Source organism: Paroedura picta, chromosome 12 (genome assembly GCF_049243985.1).
Source record: "Paroedura picta isolate Pp20150507F chromosome 12, Ppicta_v3.0, whole genome shotgun sequence".
Classification (NCBI taxonomy): Eukaryota; Metazoa; Chordata; class Lepidosauria; order Squamata; family Gekkonidae; genus Paroedura; species Paroedura picta.
This window is the reverse complement of record NC_135380.1, coordinates 11,029,995-11,048,363: the sequence shown is the minus strand read 5'-3', so window position 1 is coordinate 11,048,363 and position 18,369 is coordinate 11,029,995. Positions and strand designations below refer to the sequence as shown.

Below are 18,369 nucleotides of genomic sequence, written 5' to 3'. Positions count from 1 at the left end.
CCTTCCATCTGTGCTCCTCTTCTGGTTGCCTCCTCAATCTCATGGACCTTTTCCTCACATGGACTTCCACAGTCTTTCCCGAATGGGGACAGAGGGCTTCTGAGGACATTCATTTTCCAGCGTTTGATTGCAGAGCGTGAACGAAAGATGAAAACATCCCCCCCACTGCGGACTTCCGCTGGCATGGTTCTTACATCAGAGGTCCCCACCAATTCTCTTTCCTTGGGCCTCATCTAGAACAGGGCCTCTTTTGGCCCAGCTCTTATTTTTGCCCAACAGCGATGGCATGCAGCCTGGTTCCCATGGCTTGGCACATCTGGGAGCCCATGCGTGCCACATCGGCAAAGCAAGAAGAACTTCACTCTCTCTCTCCCCCCTCCGCCCCCCCATCCTGCCTCCCCCACTTTCCCTTTCGGCAAAACAACTGCTCTGTTCAAAGTTTCTCCTCGCCTGGCTGCATCCGAGATCAGGAAACTCAACTCTAATTAACATGTCTGCAACCCCTAGCTTGCCCTGCAGGGCCTGGAATTCGCTCACGCTCCCTTGAGTGCGGTGAGATCTACAAGGTAGCCCTCTAGCTCCTTAAATTGCGCGGCTGGCAGATGCATATTTTAACAACATGCATCTGTTGGCTACATAATCTCTCGTCTTTGCCCTCTCTGCTTGGCGCTTTGATGGAAGACCTGAGGGAAGCCTCTAGTGGCCACAAAGTGTTTGCTTTGCAATTTTGTTCCGAAGCTGCTGGGTTTTCTTTTTCTGTTTTTTTCCCTTCGTTTTCTCCCCCTTCTCCAAGCCCTAATCAGGCTCTTGCTTTATTTAATTAATACTCCAACTTAGTTAAACAGATCATAAATTAGCATGCACTTGCATTTTTTTTTCTTTTTAAGTGCCAGGTAGTACGGAGGCCTCTAGTGGGTTGCAGGAGATTTCCCTGCTCGGCTCTGCTTGCTAAACGTAGACATGTCGGCAGCGGGAACCTAGGGGGGGAATGTTTTATGGAGAATGAATGAATTGGCTTTGCCCTTAGCAAATGTTTTATGCAAGCTATGTACACGTCTGCAAGCCAGAGCCTGCATTAGAGATCGAAAGCCGGCAGGCTGAGCTCATGAGCAAAACCGTTAGGCAAGGGCCAAACACCAAGGGTCCGTGGCAGCTTTGGCCCATCCGAGGAGCAGACCCAAGAAGATATTCAGAGGTACTGCAGAAACGATCCCGCCTGTGAGCCGGGTGGTGGAAAATATTCTCATATTCCACTTGGTGGATTTAGGTCTGATCCGAGCTATCAACTCAAGCTTATTTTGCAGTCAACAGAGGCGGTTGATTGACAGGAGTTAAAGTAAAATTGACTTTGCAGATGATCGTTTACTAGAAAAATGCCTATCAACATGAGTGGGATGTGTGCAGGAAAGTTTTGCCTATTACAACAACCCCCCCTCCCCTCCCCAAGGGGTATTCTGTATCTCAGTGCACAGGATCACACCAAACTTTGTTCTTTGTTGTGAGCATTTTCTCCAGAGTGACTGACATATACATAATCTCATATTATATATTTATCATGACAGGCTGTATATTATCATCCTTTTAAGTCTGACATTTTTTTTTAAGTATGTGGCAACGAAACCAGAGAAGAAGCCTTTCTCTTTGTCTAAGCCTAAGTGATGATTTTTGCAGGGTTTAAAGAAATATAGAATAGAATCATAGAATAATAGAGTTGGAAGGGGCCTCATGGGTCATCTAGTCCAACCCCCTGCACTATACAGGACACTCACATCCCTATTGCTCATCCACTGTAACCACCTGCCACCCTTTTGCCTTCACAGAATCAGCCTCTCCGTCAGATGGCTATCCAGCCTCTGTTTAAACATTTCCAAAGATGGAGAACCCACCACCTCCCGAGGAAGCCTGTTCCACTGAGAAACCGCTCTCAGTGCATGCGAACCCAAAGGGGGCCAACCGTATCAAGATCAACACCTCACTTCTGGCTCTTTGGGACTACGTTATCCAACTAGTGGTAAGATTTTGGAGCTGAAAATGCTCCTAATCAGATTAAGACCCATGTTCTTTGAATGGCTCCTCAATTTGTTGCATGCTTGTGTTATGTCTGTTCCATGCTTGAAGGAAAGCAATCATTTAGTAAGAAATTTGGGTGTAGATGCTAAGCATTTGCTACACATGTGCTTTTCTCATGGCAGTCCTCTGTTGGAGAGCTCACTTCCTCGGGCACTCGATACTTCCATTTGTACAATTCTAATGGTTTTCAACGAGCCCCAAAGTGCCTAGTGTGAGGAAGTAAGAGCCATAGAGAAGCCTGCATTGAGCAAAGGTAAGGAATCCAAGCCTTTGTTCCATGTAGTCTTGGCATAAATTGAATGTAAGTGTTATACTTCTCTTGATAGGGGATCAACACACTCCAGCATTTCCTAAAATGACGCAGTCAGTCAAACATTGGGGGGACATGGCGGGGGGGGGGGCACTGACATTGCACATGGTGTGATGTCACTTCTGGGGAAACCTGGAAGTGATGTCACATTGTTATAAGAAACACTAGAAACTAGGGCAAAACCAGTTTCCAGCAATCCTTAGTTACATTACCGCCTGGTTTCCCCAGGAAGTGACATCACAAGGCATAAACCACCAGTGATGAAGAAAAAACATTCTCCCACTGCCCAAAAGCAAAGTGTTGGGAAAACAGAGTGGTCAATAGGAGTCTCCCACCATTGCAGGTCACCTGGCAACCGTATGGTCTATGGAGTACTAGTGCTATATTGAGCATGACCTCCTTGAGGCCACATCATCAAACAAAACACTGAAGCACCAACATTTAAAAGCACGGTAAAAGCCATTAAAACAAGCCACTTATAACAAACAGAGGCCATTAAAACAAACTAGGGTATAACAGTATAAAATACACACTGGGGCAGCCTAAATTAACGTAGATGACATGGTCCTTAGGCCAGAAGCAGGTCAGAGCACCACGCACAGGATTCCAGGTGGGGTCTGACCAATGCGCTATACAGCATGGCTATGACATATCGTGTTTTCGATGTGATGCCTCCACTGATACAGTCTGAGTCTGCACTCACCTTTTTAAAAATTAATTTAAAAAAATATTTTTGGATAAAATTTAGAAAGCAGGCTTGAGATCTAGCAATGCTTAAGCAATTGCTATTCTCTGTAGAGGTACAGAAACACGGGTCCAGAAGCATACAGCATCTCATATATTTGTAAAGAAAAGTTTTGTATTTTGTAATGAATGCTGGCACAGACTTCCGAAGGAGACAGTCTGCCTTCAAATCAGTGGAGGTAAGCCATCCTTACAGGCTCAGCTGTTTGAACAAGCGGACAGCCAAAGCTTATGGAAAATCTATTCCGCCACATTTAAGATGGTGTAGATCTAAAAGCAATGTGACAAATGCTTAAATATTTAATTAAAAGACAATGTTTTGCGGCAGCCTCTAAGAGGGGAGGGGGAAGGAAAGGCACATCAGGCCCGTCAAGCTGTTGTCAGACATGAGTGGCAGTCATTTCCAAAAATAAAAAAAAAACATTTAGACATTTGGGGATTTCTCTGTAGCAACCATGCATACCGTTCAAAGGCCGAGCATGTGGAATTAGGCAGCTTCCCAAGCTGGCAAGAGGAATGGACACAATCTCTTTGGAAAAGGGAATGCGGAGGCATTTTCAGAAGGCATCCAGCAGGGAATTATAGAACCTGAAGCAGGAATTGGGGCTAAGAAAAAGAGTTGTTTTTTATACCGTGCTTTTCACTCCCTGAAGGAGTCTCAAAGCCGCTTACAATCGCCTTCACTTCCTCTCCCCACAACAGACACCCTGTGAGTTTGATGAGGCTGAGAGAGCTCTGACAGAACTGCTCTGTAAGAACAGCTCTGTGTCTAGCCCAAAGTTCCCCAGTTGGCTGCATGTGGAGGAGCGGGGAATCAATTTCAGCTCTCCGGATTAGAAGCCATCGCTCTGAATCGCTATGCCAAGCTGGCTCTCTCGTGGAATCCTTTGTGGAAACGGGAAAGCTTGAACATTCCCAATGTTTGCTGATGCTTCCAAAACCTTTGCTGATCTAGGGGCTGTTCAGAGAGCCAGTGTCATGGAAAACCCACCAAAATGGGGAGAGCCATCGCTCTGTATTCATGAGCTCCATTTCACTCCCCCACACTGCCAGCTAACTGATGGTAGCTTGGACAGCAGGAGCTGGCCAAGGTCTTTGGCCTGAGACCTTGAAGAGCTGCTGCCCGGCAAAGGTCCTGGGATTGATGGGATTGATGGCCCGAGTTGGCTACAATAGGTCTTTCCCCCAACTCTGAGCACTGTTGGAACAAAAGATAGAAAGCAAGATAGAAAGAGATGCACGTGCGTCCTTTTTGTCTGTATTATCTGAACTCAGTGTCACGAACACCAGTTTCAGAAACTCCTGGACATTATCAGATCATGCAAATGAATCAGGCGTGGGGTGGGGAGTGCAGGAATCTCAATGAAGACATGGTGGGTTTCTAGGGCTTTTGTTTCTTCTAGACTTTATGGTAGACATTAGAGTTTGTTCTCCATAGGTGCCATTTTCCCCAGGACAACGGATCTATGCAGCTCTGGGAGAATGTCAGGCCCCACTTCGGTGACCCAGTCCAAACAGGCAGCAAAATGTTTTGGTTCTTGTCCAGGACCATTTTGCATGTGAACTAAGGTTTGCTGTATCCATTTTTTATTCCACCTTTCCATTCCACTGGTCCAGGATTACCCACTGAGTTTTATGGCTGAGTAGAAATTTGAACCAAAATCACCAGAGTGCTCATTGAGCAGCAATTATCTGGCCCCAGATAAGCTCACCTGGCCTCGACTACAGCCAGGGCCTTTTCGGTCCTGGCCCCGACCTGGTAGAATGAGCTCCTGGGTGAGGTGCAGGCCCTGCGAACGCTAGCAGGGGCTCATGGGAATTGTAGTCCATGAACATCTGGAGGACTGCAGTTGGACTACCCCTGCTCTAGAGGGAGGAGCAGGGGTTGGGGATGGGGGGGGGGTTCCACCATGTTGTTGGGTTGTCGGTCTATTGTATTGGTATTTTTACGTCCATTTTAATGGGGTTTTAATGGAGGGGGGTTAACTGGACATCTGTAACCCGCCATGATCCTGTTTGGGAGTGGCAGGTAATACATTTAATAATAATAATAATAATAATAATAATAATAATAATAATAATAATAATAATAATAATAATAATAATAATAATAATAATACCACCCCCACCCCAGGCTGCCTCTCACAACACTTCGATTATGTGTAGCAGTTGCTCTCAGTGTACTGAATTTAGACCAGGTAGGAGAATGTACCTGTTCCCCTGCACCTGTTTGGAGCTCCAAATCATTGCTTGGTCTGTTTAGGAACCAGATCTAACTACATTGTTTATTGATTTTCCAAAATGTTAAGGTTTGGGAAATGAAATGTTTGTGCCACCATAACAATGTGATAATTTATGGCATGCTAACTTGTGCTAATTTGCAGCAATGTGTTTTCCAGACTGTGGAGAAACGCATGCTTTGAGGTTATTTTTTAATATTAACTCTAATGAGACAGGCCCAAACAGATAGCGATTGCCTGCTTTGGTACCATATTGTGAATCTTGTGTTTGCTTAAAATTTAAAGAGAGAACCCCACAGCCCTCTGTCCACTACGAGAGGGTAAAGGATAGAACTTCCCCTAATTGAGACTCCTGGGTTTTATGGATCACATCCCACAAGCCGAGAGTCTCTCTCCCGCCTTTTCATTTTACGTTTCACATACATCCTTCCCTTCCTGTGTCCTAACAGACCCTATCAATTAATATGTATCAGGTACTCATGGCCTGAGGTTATCTGAAGTTAGAAAGGCGGAAAGAGAAAGATCATACCTGGCATTGTTTTGACCTTAAGTACAAAGGAAAGGAAATGCTTTGGGACAGACAGGTGATCCCTCCAGAAGCAGCGCTACAGGCCGATATGCACATTACATTTTAAGATTGGGTTCACAAAAGAGCATGCATTGAAATGGCAAAGTACACACAGGAGCAATGAAGCAGTGAAAAGGAAAGGTGAAGACACTGATTCGCTGTTCATTGCCGGCGAAACTTAACCTACTGAACCAGAGATAAGGGCCCCAAACACAGAGGGGATTCTGCAGACAACGCAAGGCCTGTACCTGGATAGCCCAGGAAAGCTCGATCCCATCAGTTCTCAGAAGCTAAGCAGGACTGATCTTGGCTAGTTGGGTGGCAGGTCCTCCAAGACAGGCCAGAGGGGCAAGATAGGGAGGCAAGAAATGGCAAGCCACCGCCCAACGTCCCTTGCCTGCTCACAGACAATCCCCGGATCCCCTGGCAACATGAAACATGACATATGCTAAATAAATGTATAATGCCGAAAAGCATTGTCCAGAAAAGGAATGGCAGAGAGCACCCCCCCCCCCCGTATTGTGTTGGAGATCTCCCAAGGTTCATAAGTTGAAACTGGCCCCAACAGGTCACTTGGGAGACAGAGAATGGAGTCCAATGGACATCTTTAAGACCAAGCCTGGCATATTGGTTAAGAGTGCTGGACTAGTATCTGGGAGACACAGGCTCCTCTCATTGCAGGGAAGCTCACCCGACCTCCCAGGGTGGCCGTGTGGCCAAAATGGAGGATAGAAGAACCATGTAAGTCACTTTGGAACCCCACTGGGGAGAAACGCGGGTGGGGTACAAATGAATTAAATGCATTATCAATAAATGCAGCAGGTCTCAGGTTCATTCCAGACCCCATTCTATCAACAATCAGAATCGTTCCTTTCAGGGGAGGCTTGCCTTCTAGGTGGTCAGAGGTGACTGTCTAGCTCGGGGATTCCCATACACGGAAACCCGAGGTTACACAAGAGCTCCCCAGGGGTCACATAGCCTTTCCCATAAGTTCAAATGGCTGCTGACATCACTGGAGCCCACTTCCCCTGTTGCTCTACAGGCCTCCTCTCTTTCTCTACCATGGAAATAGTAACCTGATCTGGAACTCCACTGGCAGCCAATGCAGCTGTTGGGGGCCGGTAGAAGACGAGCCCTCTGTAGAGTCCCCCATGAGGACCCATGCCCTTGCATTTTGTACCAGCTGCAATTTCCAGATCAGGGCTAACACAAGGCCATCCAGTGAGTTTCGCAGTCATGTGGAGATGTGTCCTATGCCTCCCAGCTCTTAGGTCTTCACTTCAACCACTACACTACACTGCCTCTAGCAGAACTCTCCCCTCCCCTCCCCTCCCCTCCCCTCCCCTCCCCTCCCCTCCCCTCCCCTCCTTCAGCCCTCTCCTTAGCTCCATCTGTGTGGTCAAAGCATCCCTACACAACTAGAGATGTTAATAAAGCCTACTTCCAGTTACCTACAAACTTCAAAGGAGATATATATCATTTAACAAGACTTCATACCTGTGAGTAAAATTGCTAAAATTTATTCAGGTCCATTCCTTATGTAGTAATGTTTAACAGCAAAAGTGGATACAGTTCTAATCAATCCATCTTTCCTAGTGCCCAATAAAATCTGCAATTTTTCAACCCCAGAGAGCTGAACATTCTTTCCAGCAATAATAGAGAGAGAGAGAGAGAGAGAGAGAGAGAGAGAGAGAGAGAGAGAGAGAGAGAGAGAGAGAGAGAGAGAGAGAGAGGCCAAATCAATCTCTCATCTACATCTTAGAACAGTTGGTAATATAATCTAAGAGATAATGTAAAACATCTCCTAGAATTGAACATTTGTGCAGCAAAATGCTGAACGTCTGGTCTAATTACCAATCATACCTGACTCTGGTGTATGCAGTTCCGATTTCAGCCTCATTAATCATTTGTGCTTGCATTTTTTTGCCACGGATATTTTTAATTGATCCAGGGAATGAATCTCCTCCCTAAGATTTTGGGCACCTTAACATTCCGTTAAGGGATTGTTTGGTTTTCTTTACTGAGAGATAATGATCAGCAGGAAGCTTGTCTGGGGAAGAAATCACATATACCTAAAGACGATATGAAAGAAGCCAATTGAGGCGTGTTCCCAGTGGCTCCCTATCATATTTCATTGCATAAGAAAGTGAATACTGAAATTTTGGCGGCGTTGTGCAAACTGGTGCTTTAATTCCGACAAGGTTCGGAATAAACATCTTTTACACAAAACGAAGAAGGGAAGAGAAAAGAAAAGAAACAAACCCGGCCTGTAAAACAAGCTAGGAACCACAACGGTTGAGAAATCTTGAAAACTGCTATCATCAAAATATGTGGAATGCACATTTTCTTGCCCAGTGCTAACCTAGGACCATTAACAACCATACTTTAAAACTGCAGTAGAAGTATACTTTGGGTGACACACAGCATCAAAAAAATATGCCACAGGTAACAAACGGGCCTTAACATAATGACCTGATGCATTTCGATCCAAGTGGATCTTCTCCCAAAGTCTATTATCAACCAACACATGCCTAAATTCAAATAATCTTTTTATAGCCATGGAGATAAAATATAGAATCACAGACTTACAGAGCTAGAAGAGGCCATACAGGCCATCTACTCCAATCCCCTGCTCAGTGCAGGATCAGCCTAAAGCATCCTTGATAAGTATCTGTTGAGCCACTGCTTAAAGACTGCCAATGAGGGGAAACTCATCTCCTCCTTAGGCAGCATATTCTATTGCTGAACTACTTGGACTGTGAATCCCCACCCTGATATCTAGCTGGTACCATTCTACACATAGCTTAAAGCCATTACTGCAAATCCCATCCTCTACTGATAACAGGAACTGCTCCCTGCCCCACTCCAAGTGACCAATGTGGGACCTCTATTGATACAGCCCAAGACTGCCTTCACCTTCTTTACTGTCATATCACACTGTCTGCTCATGTTTAGCTTGCAGTTCAAGATCTTGTTCACACACACTGCTACTCTGAAGTATATATCTCCCATCCAGTAGGCATGCTTATCCTTATTGAATTGCATCTTGTGTCCAGATCTCACTGAACTCTCTCTCTCTGTCTTCTAGGTATCAGCTACTCCTCCTGCCTCTAAGCCATGGCCCAATCCCTAAAACCAAGAGAGACTTGCTTTCCTTTAACTTTGCTTTTCATGGAAAGCCCTTCACAAAGCCAGGCCAATATGGATTTGTCCAGGACAAGTTCAATAATGCTTTCCATGCCTGGCCTACTTAAGTAACAGGGCTTGAAAAGTTTTGCCTTGGTTGGGTTGGGTCCAACAGCTTGGCAAAGTTTAAAGCATTCATACTTATTGCATTCATACTTATTGTGTCCCCCTCCTTATTGCATTGTCTTGTATTTCCATTTTCTCCATTGTTTGTGATGTATTGTGGCTGAGACCTTTTTCTTTTTCTTATTGGCTTTCTAACTTTTGTAACCCTAGTCTTATTTCATTGTTTACTGTGATTAGATTCACACAGAACTGGAGGAGACCACAGAGGGCCATCCCTCCCCCCTTCTCAGGGACTTAATAAACATACACTCCTGACAGGTGCTCATCCAATCTCTTCCTAAAAACCTCCAATGAAGGAGACTCCACCATCCTCTAGGTAGCACATGCCATCTACAAACAGCCCTCACTGTCAGAAAATGCTTCCAAATATTCCGTGGAGACTCCTTTCTCATAAGTTGAACCCATTTTTCCTAGTCCTTGTCTCTAAAGCTGCAGTATACATGTTAGCCCCACCTCTTCAACCTTTTATGTAATTTGCATAACAAGTCTGCAGGCTCAATAGACACAGACTTCTAAGTTCTTCAAAAACATAGCTATTTATTGAACCCAAACACCGAACACACTGAACAGCAGAACACAATGACTGATATACATTCTTACAAGCCTGCCAAGAGACATCATTGGTCCTTAAAGGGAGCAGTTCATTGGTCCATAAGTTCATTCATGTTAGGAAGGTCTCCCATTGGCTACTTTACGGTCCTTAGCGTAGTGGTGGACATTAGCACTATGGGGTTCACTACATAACTTAAAGATGCCAGGGGAATCTGAACAGGGAGGAGGGCGGCGGCAGCGGGGGGGGGGGGAGGGGGTTCCATGAGCATAGCACTACCATAGAAAATGCCCCCTTTCTCCAATAATCATCTCCCCAAGTTCAGAAAACCAAGGCACCTTGGTTGTATCTACAATATCAGATTCTGGCAGGGTCAGGAATCTCTCCCATCTCTTATTCTCATGGCCGAGAACAAGCTACATCTACAGTCAAAGAGCCAGCATCCCAGTCTGAGACATGAACCGGGACCTTCTTGTTTTACACACAGTGGTACAGAGTGCACCTCGCTTGTGGGCACAGGGGCTGCAGATGGCTTGTACGGCGCGCTAGTTTTACAGCAGCCACAGATACATTTTTTATTGGGCCATATCCTGCAAGAGGCCACCACAGCCGTGTCACTAACTCCTATAAATGTGGCTGGAAACCCTGTAAATAAAGAGAAATCTCTGGTGCTGAAGGAGAAGGCTGGTCTCATTACCAGTCACCACACGCCACCCGGTCCCTGGCCTCAACACTGTCAACCGGGAGACAGGCAATTCCTTCTTTCCGACTCTGGCGTCAAGGCTCTTGCAATGCTTTCCCCCACCTCTGGCAACCTCCCACCCCCAAATTCCCATTATCCACTTGTTGGAGAATGGAAAAGCTTGCCGTTTTATTGGCTTCCCGTGACTGTGTTAATGGCCCCCTCTTTGGGCAAGCCCATGCAATCTGCCCCCCCCCCGGAGCATGCCGTTAGGCTCCACACGAGACGAGATGCACGGTAGTTAAGTTCCAACGCAAAGGCTGGAAGCAGAGTGTAGAGACGCCTCCAAAGAACTTTTGTGGGATTGCTAGAGAGGCTACGTTTCTTGCTCTCTTAATAGACTGTAAATATTCTGGCTCCTAGGTGGGAGGTTCTCGCTTTTCTTAAAGCCAAAAAAAAAAAAAAAATCTCATTACTGGGATGCTTCTCTTGGCTCATTGAGAAAGCAGCCCAAAGGGAAAGATGACACTGGAAGGTGGTGGTGAACGTCTGCTGGGAAAACAGCAGGAGGGTATTTCATATGTATGCTTTGGAGACTTTAAAAAAGCAGCAGGGAAAGAAGGGAGAAGATAAATAGCATCCGATAAAGAAATATTTCCCGTCCACAAAGGAGTCTATTAACTCGTAGGGTCACTCTCAGGCAGAAGAGACTGGATGGCACTGAATACACATAAGGATCCCATTCTGAAGTATAGGGGATGGAGGCAGAACGAGAATTGCTCAATGCCAACTGGAGCATACCATGGGTTTCTAATGTCCTGGCCTGTCTTTCCATGGTGCAGTGGTTAAGAGTGGCGGCTTCTGATCTGCCATTTTGAGTTGTTGATAGGCAGAGTACACCCAGAGCCTAGCTTGACTAAACATGTGCATTAACATTTTTTTGAGGGCAACAGAGATATGAAGGGCCACCAGGAGGAGATTCTCTTCTCCTCCTGCAACTCTATCAGTTTCCTCCAACATTCTGCAGATATTTTCAACTGAGCAGCAAGCCCCAAATTTCCTTAAAATTTTTCAGTTGACAATTGGCAACAACTGAATACAGGCTACCATTATGAGTTTGGTGTCCATCCAAGCAACAGGTAAATTGCAGCTAAATTTCTCCAACTGGTTGCCACCAGTGACCCAGAATTTGGAGAAGCTACATCTCTCTCATTATTGAAACCACTGGTATACTGTGCTTTACTTACATAAATCAGGCTAGCTGTGACTATGAGAACAAGGTTTGAATTAAGCAAAAGCACTCGCCTGGTTGGAGGGAGTGTGTTTTTTCACGACTACCTGCAATTTCTATCCAATTCAATGTGCAATATCCCCCTTTTGCCTTTTTAATGTGCATTCCGTTGTGTTTTTAGACTTTGAATGCTATAAAGTGATTGGGGATGAACTGTACTCCTGATCACAGAAAAACTTCCTTTGACACACACTCATTACACACTTACTGAATTCTGCAACTAACTATGCCATCCTCAGCGGGTCTACTCGAAACTCTACTCGAGTCTATTCAATTGCCTTTACTTCCCGGAACATACTCTTAAGATTGCTCTGTTAAGTGGGTCCAAAAGGGCTCCTAATCATTAAATATATATTCAATGGCCACATAGCATTTTAAAAAAATCAAAGAAAGAATGGCGGGTACAGAGTCAGAGCTTGTTCACATTAAACTGTGAAATGGATGCCTATTATTTTTAAATGTACACTTGTATGAACATGACAAACAAGTGTTTCAGAACATGAATCTCAAAGCTGTCAGAGGATGAGATTGGCAGCCGCTTCCTTGTGAACTGTACACCAAGTGGCAAACCCAGGCTTGCTGCTGATCAGATGTGTGAAATAGTCCTTTTATAGACTTTACAAACCCTGATCCACGCACATTTGAAAGCTGGACACAAAATCAATGCCAGAATTACTCTGTTCCATGTGGCCAGGGCCGGAACACTCAATAGAGTTCTTAGTTAGAATTTTAATTGTTGGTAAATGTTTTCATATTTACTTTGTATATCTTTTTATTGATGTTAGCTGTGCTGGGTGGCCAATACATCACCATCACCAGCATCTTGGGGGTTGGGGTGGCCATGATGTAAGCTTCTCTAAGGTGTGCCATTTGGCAGAGGTAAATGCAGGTGGACAGAGAATGCGGTGGCTGGATGGAGTCACTGAAGCAGTAGGTGTAAACTTAAATGGACTCCGGGGAATGGTAGAGGACAGGAAGGCCAGGAGGATCATTGTCCATGGGGTCGCGATGGGTCGGACACGACTTCGCACCTAACAACAACAACAAAATGCAGGTGGAGAGGCCTATAAGATCAGATGCCAGTTCTTGTTAGGCCTCAACCATGGGCTTGGTGGAACAGCTTTGTGGAACTGTCTTAGGCCCTGCAGGAATCTGATCTCAGAGCATTCCACCAGGCTGGAGCAAAGGATGAAAAAAAACCTATGCTTCCAGTTGAGGCCAGTTTGATCTATTTAGGATCAGGGATCCTAAGTTTCACTCACAGCAATTGTGGGGAGGGATTGGAGTAGGTCTTACAAAGCTCACTGAATTCAGTATACCAACTCTTTGCCAATCCTGGGCATATGAAAGACAAACCACCAGTTCGGTTTTTTTTTTTTACAATACGTAACATTTCTCCCTTTGACATAAAGCCCCCCTGGGATTTAGCTGCCCCTAATTTCGTCCCTGCGTCGGCAGTCTGAAAGTTGCTCGATGCTGCTCAGTGGGTTGGGCTGGTGCGCTGCCCCCTCCCTGGTCCCCCAGGTTAACTAATCAAGCCCTTGCTGAATTTCAAATCTAGTGCTGAATAGCGACGCGGCATGAGCTTACCGAGGGAGCGAATGCCAAGCAGCAAGGATAATGAAGTGACCAAATAATGAACCTCAAGAATAATGAAGTGTTCAAATCATGACCTACCCGAGACTGAACCAGCATGTAATGAACAAGCCTACAACAAGCGTGTACGCTCCAGCTAATTCTGGAAAGGAGGCCTTTTGGAAGCCAAACAACTATTTGCCTTTGAATCTGCCCTTGCAAACACAGGGCTTCAAGAGGCTCCATCCAGGCATGAGCCAGGCAGGCAACCTGTATGGTAGGCAGAACTGGGAGGCACCCTGATTTCTCCCCTCCAGTCCTGAAAGGCCAGGCCCAAATGGCCACAGACCCATGAAGCTCCTGAAAGAATGTTCTGTTTGGCTGTGTGGCACTCCTTCTATTCACACTGACTGGACAGGAGAGACAAAACCAAGAGGAAAGGAAAACAGTGGCCTTTCACCTGGGTAAAAGACCCCACCCTCCAATAAAATCAGAGTCCAGACCAACAAAGATTTATTCAGAGCTTTTGAGTGCAAGCACTCTTCGTCAGACTAAAATGAAGAGTGCTTGCACTCGAAAGCTCGCGCCCTGAATAAATCTTTTTTTGGTCTTACGGGTCCTCCTGGACTCTGATTTTATTGGGCTACTTCAGACCAACACGGCTACTCATTCGAACCCACCCTTCAAGTCTTCTTTGTGGTAAGGGAAAGCACAGCAAGGCTAGTCGGAAGCTTCCATGGTGTTACAAGATCACCAGCCAACAGATTAACCTCCTCCCTTCAATAACGGTGTTCCAAAACCCCCAGTTCTGCCTCACAATAATTCAGCTAGGTCCAAGTGGGGCCTGGGAATCCCCTGGAATTATACTCATCTCTTGACTAAATAGTTCTGTTCCCCTGGAGAAAATGGCTGCTATGAAGAGTGGACACCAAAGCATTATCCTCTAGTGAGGTCCCTTCGCACCCCAAATCTTGCCCAATCTCAGCTCCAGGGGGAGAGCAAAACATTGGAAGGAACAGAGTTCCCCAGTTCCTCAGAACTCAGAAGAGATTTTTCTTACTTGCCTGTTTATTCTCCCTTCTCCTGTCTTCAGTCTTGAATACCAGGTGGCCACGGGAATTGGTGCTTAGATGCTGATACTCTATTCCAATAAGATTTTCTTCTGAGCCTCACCCCAAGGCCAATAAATAGGGCAGCGCAAGTCAACAAACATGCCCTGTGCTGTAGCAGTTCCTGAGAGAACTGGGGATTGTTATGGCCTGTGATCTCTGCCAGGCTTCTTTCATGTCTTTGATATATTGGAGAGTGACTCATAATGAATTAACTTCAGCTTCCACTCTCTCTTTCCCACAGTCTCCATTGATAAACACTTTTCAATCATAATCACATCTTGGCTTCGGGTAGCTTGTGCGGGGAGGTGGTTTCAGCAATATATTTTGCGTTTCCACATAAATCTTGCTTTTGAAAAAAGCTGTTACACATCCCGGAATTGTCAGGTGCCGAGTTGTAAATCTAAATCACTCTCGACCAACAAACAGATATTTCTTAATGAAGATTTCCCTGCACACTTCTGTCTAGCATTTGAGAGGGGTGAGGATTTCGGAAGGAAAGACGGGGTGTGATGATCAACGACACATTTCGGAAATCTATTGCAGTGATAGATGTTTAATCCTTAAACAAAGGCCAGCAGCTGTGACTTAAAGGTAGAGATGCTAATAATTGAAAATCAGTGATTTCTTCCACACACACAGACACCAACATTAGTAAGGTAACAAGCTACTTAGTTTTTTTTTTTAAAGGCAACTGAGTTGTGCCTTTGCTTGAATTTATATTTCCATATGAGACTTGTTCTCAGCACTCCATTTTCTTGTAGGCACAACATTTAACTCAGGATGGAATTAGATACTATTCTAGCTATAGGATTGCCTCTGGAAACTGTAGCAAAATGTTAAAGTCTCCATCTTTCCCTCTAACACAGCCCTTTTCAACCTTTTGACCATGTAGGAGACCCTGAAAAAAAGCTTTTTAGGCCTCAAGGACCCCTGGAAGTGATGTCAGCAGGTCATGCCTCCCTACCACACCCCTGGAAATGACGTAACCACCTGCACCCTTCACCCTCCTTCCACCTTTGCTACCTACTATGGTGGGTCTGCCTCATGCAGGTCAGAAAGGACAGGAGCTGAGAAGACAGCCTGGACCACCCATAGCATGCCACAACCAACTCCCCCCCTTGATTTTTACCACCCACGACCTACCCACCAAGCCCTCCAGGCAGAGGCAGTCAGTTCCCTAGCTTGTGACCCAATAAGGCAGGAGGGGAAAGGCTGCAGACCCCCTCTGAATTCCCGCACACCCCTGGGTTTCCATGAGCCCCTGATTGGGAATCCCTGCTCTAACATTTAGATCACCAAGTTGCATTTCTAGACTCCACGCCTTTGCCCATGGTGCCATGGGACTGACACACAAAGTTTGTCTATTGTAAAAGAAAAATAAAGACTTGACTCAGGGTGGCCATTTTCTGCAGCTTTCTTTAATCCCAGGCTGCCGTCTTCGGTGTCAACCCGGACTTGAACAACTCTTCCTGTGCCATCATGACCCTATGCCTTTCTGCATTCCATGTCACTGCATGTTTTGTCAAGGAAATGATACATGACAGTCTTCCGATAGAAATAATGCATGAAAATCACCCTAGCAAAAGAGGACGGGCTTGACTCAGGGCTGCCATTTTCAGCAGCAGCACGCAATCCGAGACTGCTGTTTTCAGTGTCCTTCCCGGCTTAAACATCACATTTCGATCCATCATAAGAAGCTTACATGAGTTGATGCAATCACATTTCTGCTTTGGAATTAACTCTCTCATCGAGCAAGACATTTCATACTGAAGGAAGAAAAGAAGAAACTCCACAATCTTCCAGCGAGGATCATGGACTTACCTAGAACGGTCAGCCTGGCCGGTCTGGAACGGATGGCCGCTTGAATGGCCTGACACTCATACACCGCATCATCTTGAAGATCAGCTCTCAAGATCTTCAGGTGATGCTCCCCAGACAAATGGTCCCCCACAACCAAGTAGCGTGGGTAACCTGCGGAGTACAAAATACAAGGGAGGTTGTAGGTGAACCATAGACATGTACTAATAGGCAAATCAGTCCTTCACTGACAAAAGATAACCTGGAAAGGAAATATCTAAATAGCCAGACTTGATGGCATCACACATTCTCCAGCTAGTCACTGCTTGTCTAGGATACAGGATACAAGTCAGAGCTAGGAGCAACAGCTTCTAATCTGGTGAGCTGGGTTTGATTCCCCACATTGGTGACCTTGGGTTCATCACAGCCCTGATAGTTCTGTCCTCATTGAGAAGTAACAACGGGGCTGTCTTAACCCCACCTACCTCACAGGGTGTTGTTGTGGGGAGGAGAAGGGAAGGTGATTATAAGCCACTTTGTGACTCTTTTGGGTTGAGAAAACCCAACTTTTCTTCCCAAAATGCAAAACATGTGACAAAATAGTACAGGGCTATAAAACTTCACACCCAAAGGTTCCGGTCGCTCACATGGTTGAATGCTGCCTAATGAAGAGGGAGAAGGGATTCCTACACATAGAAACTTATTTTATCAGGGAGAAGTCTTCATTTCACCCCTTCTCCTGGGTACTCAGGTTGGGGGCAGATCATACTTTCAAGATTGACCGTTTCTGCACTGGAGGATTCGTGCCAAGCTGCAGCCTGGAGTTTGAGTTGGGGCAGGTTGCCCCACCTTTTCCTACTCCTACACAGGGGAGCATTTGCCGCAGCACACCTCGTCCGCCCCAGATTTGTGCTTCCACGAAGGAACTCGGGCAACAAAGTTCCCAGTGCAGAAATGGTCTTCAAGGCTAAAAGAGGAGCTTTCAGACTTCATACTCATTTCACTCTTCCCTCTAGCAAACAGAAGTTAATATTTGTTCCAGTCCCATTCAGTAGGAGGGGTGGCCAAAGTGGGGTGCTCCAGATGTCCATGGACTACGATTACTATGAAACCCTACCATCATGCCCATGATAATTGCAGTCCATGAACATCTCTGTCACCTGGAGATGAGCTGTAAAAGCAGGAGATCCCCAGGTCTGCTCTGAGAAGGGCGGATTACAAATACAATTACCTGGGGGGACTGGCATCCCTATATAGAGCTGGCAATCTAGCATTTGCCAAACCCCTCTGGTGAACCATAGAATTTTGGGCAAATTACAGTTTGTCACCCACTGCAATGAGGTCAAATCATGGATCATGCAAGAAGCAGGACAAACGTTTTGGAGCAGGGGCATGAGAGAGGGCAGCATTGTGCACACAGCCATGTCACTTCTAGGGAAATGCTAGGAATTGCTGGGACCTGTATAATAAAGTGTGGACTGCTTCAGGATTGAGCCAGTCCTGGGAAAGTGGTGTTATTCTTTAAAGCAGGGGTAGTCAAACTGCGGCCCTCCAGATGTCCATGGACTCCAATTCCCAGGAGCTCCTCCCAGCGAATGCTGGCAGGGGCTCCTGGGAATTGTAGTCCATGGACATCTGGAGGGCCGCAGTTTGACTACCCCTGCTTTAAAGGATCGGAAAAAAAAACCTATGGAAGGTGGAGTTCAAATGAGCAGAGCTATGCATTTCGGATCTAGACCCGCATCATGACAGAAGCTTGCTTTCATGTGGGTAATTATTATGACTGTTATCAACACTAAAATGAGGCACGTGTTGGAGAGCAGGACATGATTAAACGTCTTGTTTGATGGGTCTTAGCAGGGCACTGATAGCGGATGTGGCCATCTGCGGCTTCATCTCTCCAGATACCCACCCTGCTGCAGGGGGAGAGGCTGCAGCCACAGACACCCCCCTCCTTGCAAGTCTTCCTGGGACCGATGATTAATGAGCAGGGAAGCCAAGGCAGCTTGGCATACTCTCTGTGCTTCTCTCTTTCCCCCCCCCCCCACCCCCCTTGCTCTTTTTCTTCTTCTGTTTTGCTGCTTTCCAAGCTATCAACAGCAGGATTTGCTCTCATGA

General features: G+C 45.9%; 1 protein-coding gene across 2 annotated transcripts in view; it reads right to left on the bottom strand.

Annotated features, from left to right (window-relative positions):
• The window catches only part of KIRREL3 (kirre like nephrin family adhesion molecule 3), a 712,715-nt gene that overhangs the window by 248,929 nt on the left and 445,417 nt on the right, over positions 1–18,369 (bottom strand). For both annotated transcript variants that reach the window (XM_077305782.1, XM_077305781.1), the window contains exon 4: positions 16,276–16,425. In XM_077305782.1, the coding sequence (XP_077161897.1) occupies positions 16,276–16,425 (150 nt within the window). The remainder of the gene's footprint in view (positions 1–16,275; positions 16,426–18,369) is intronic.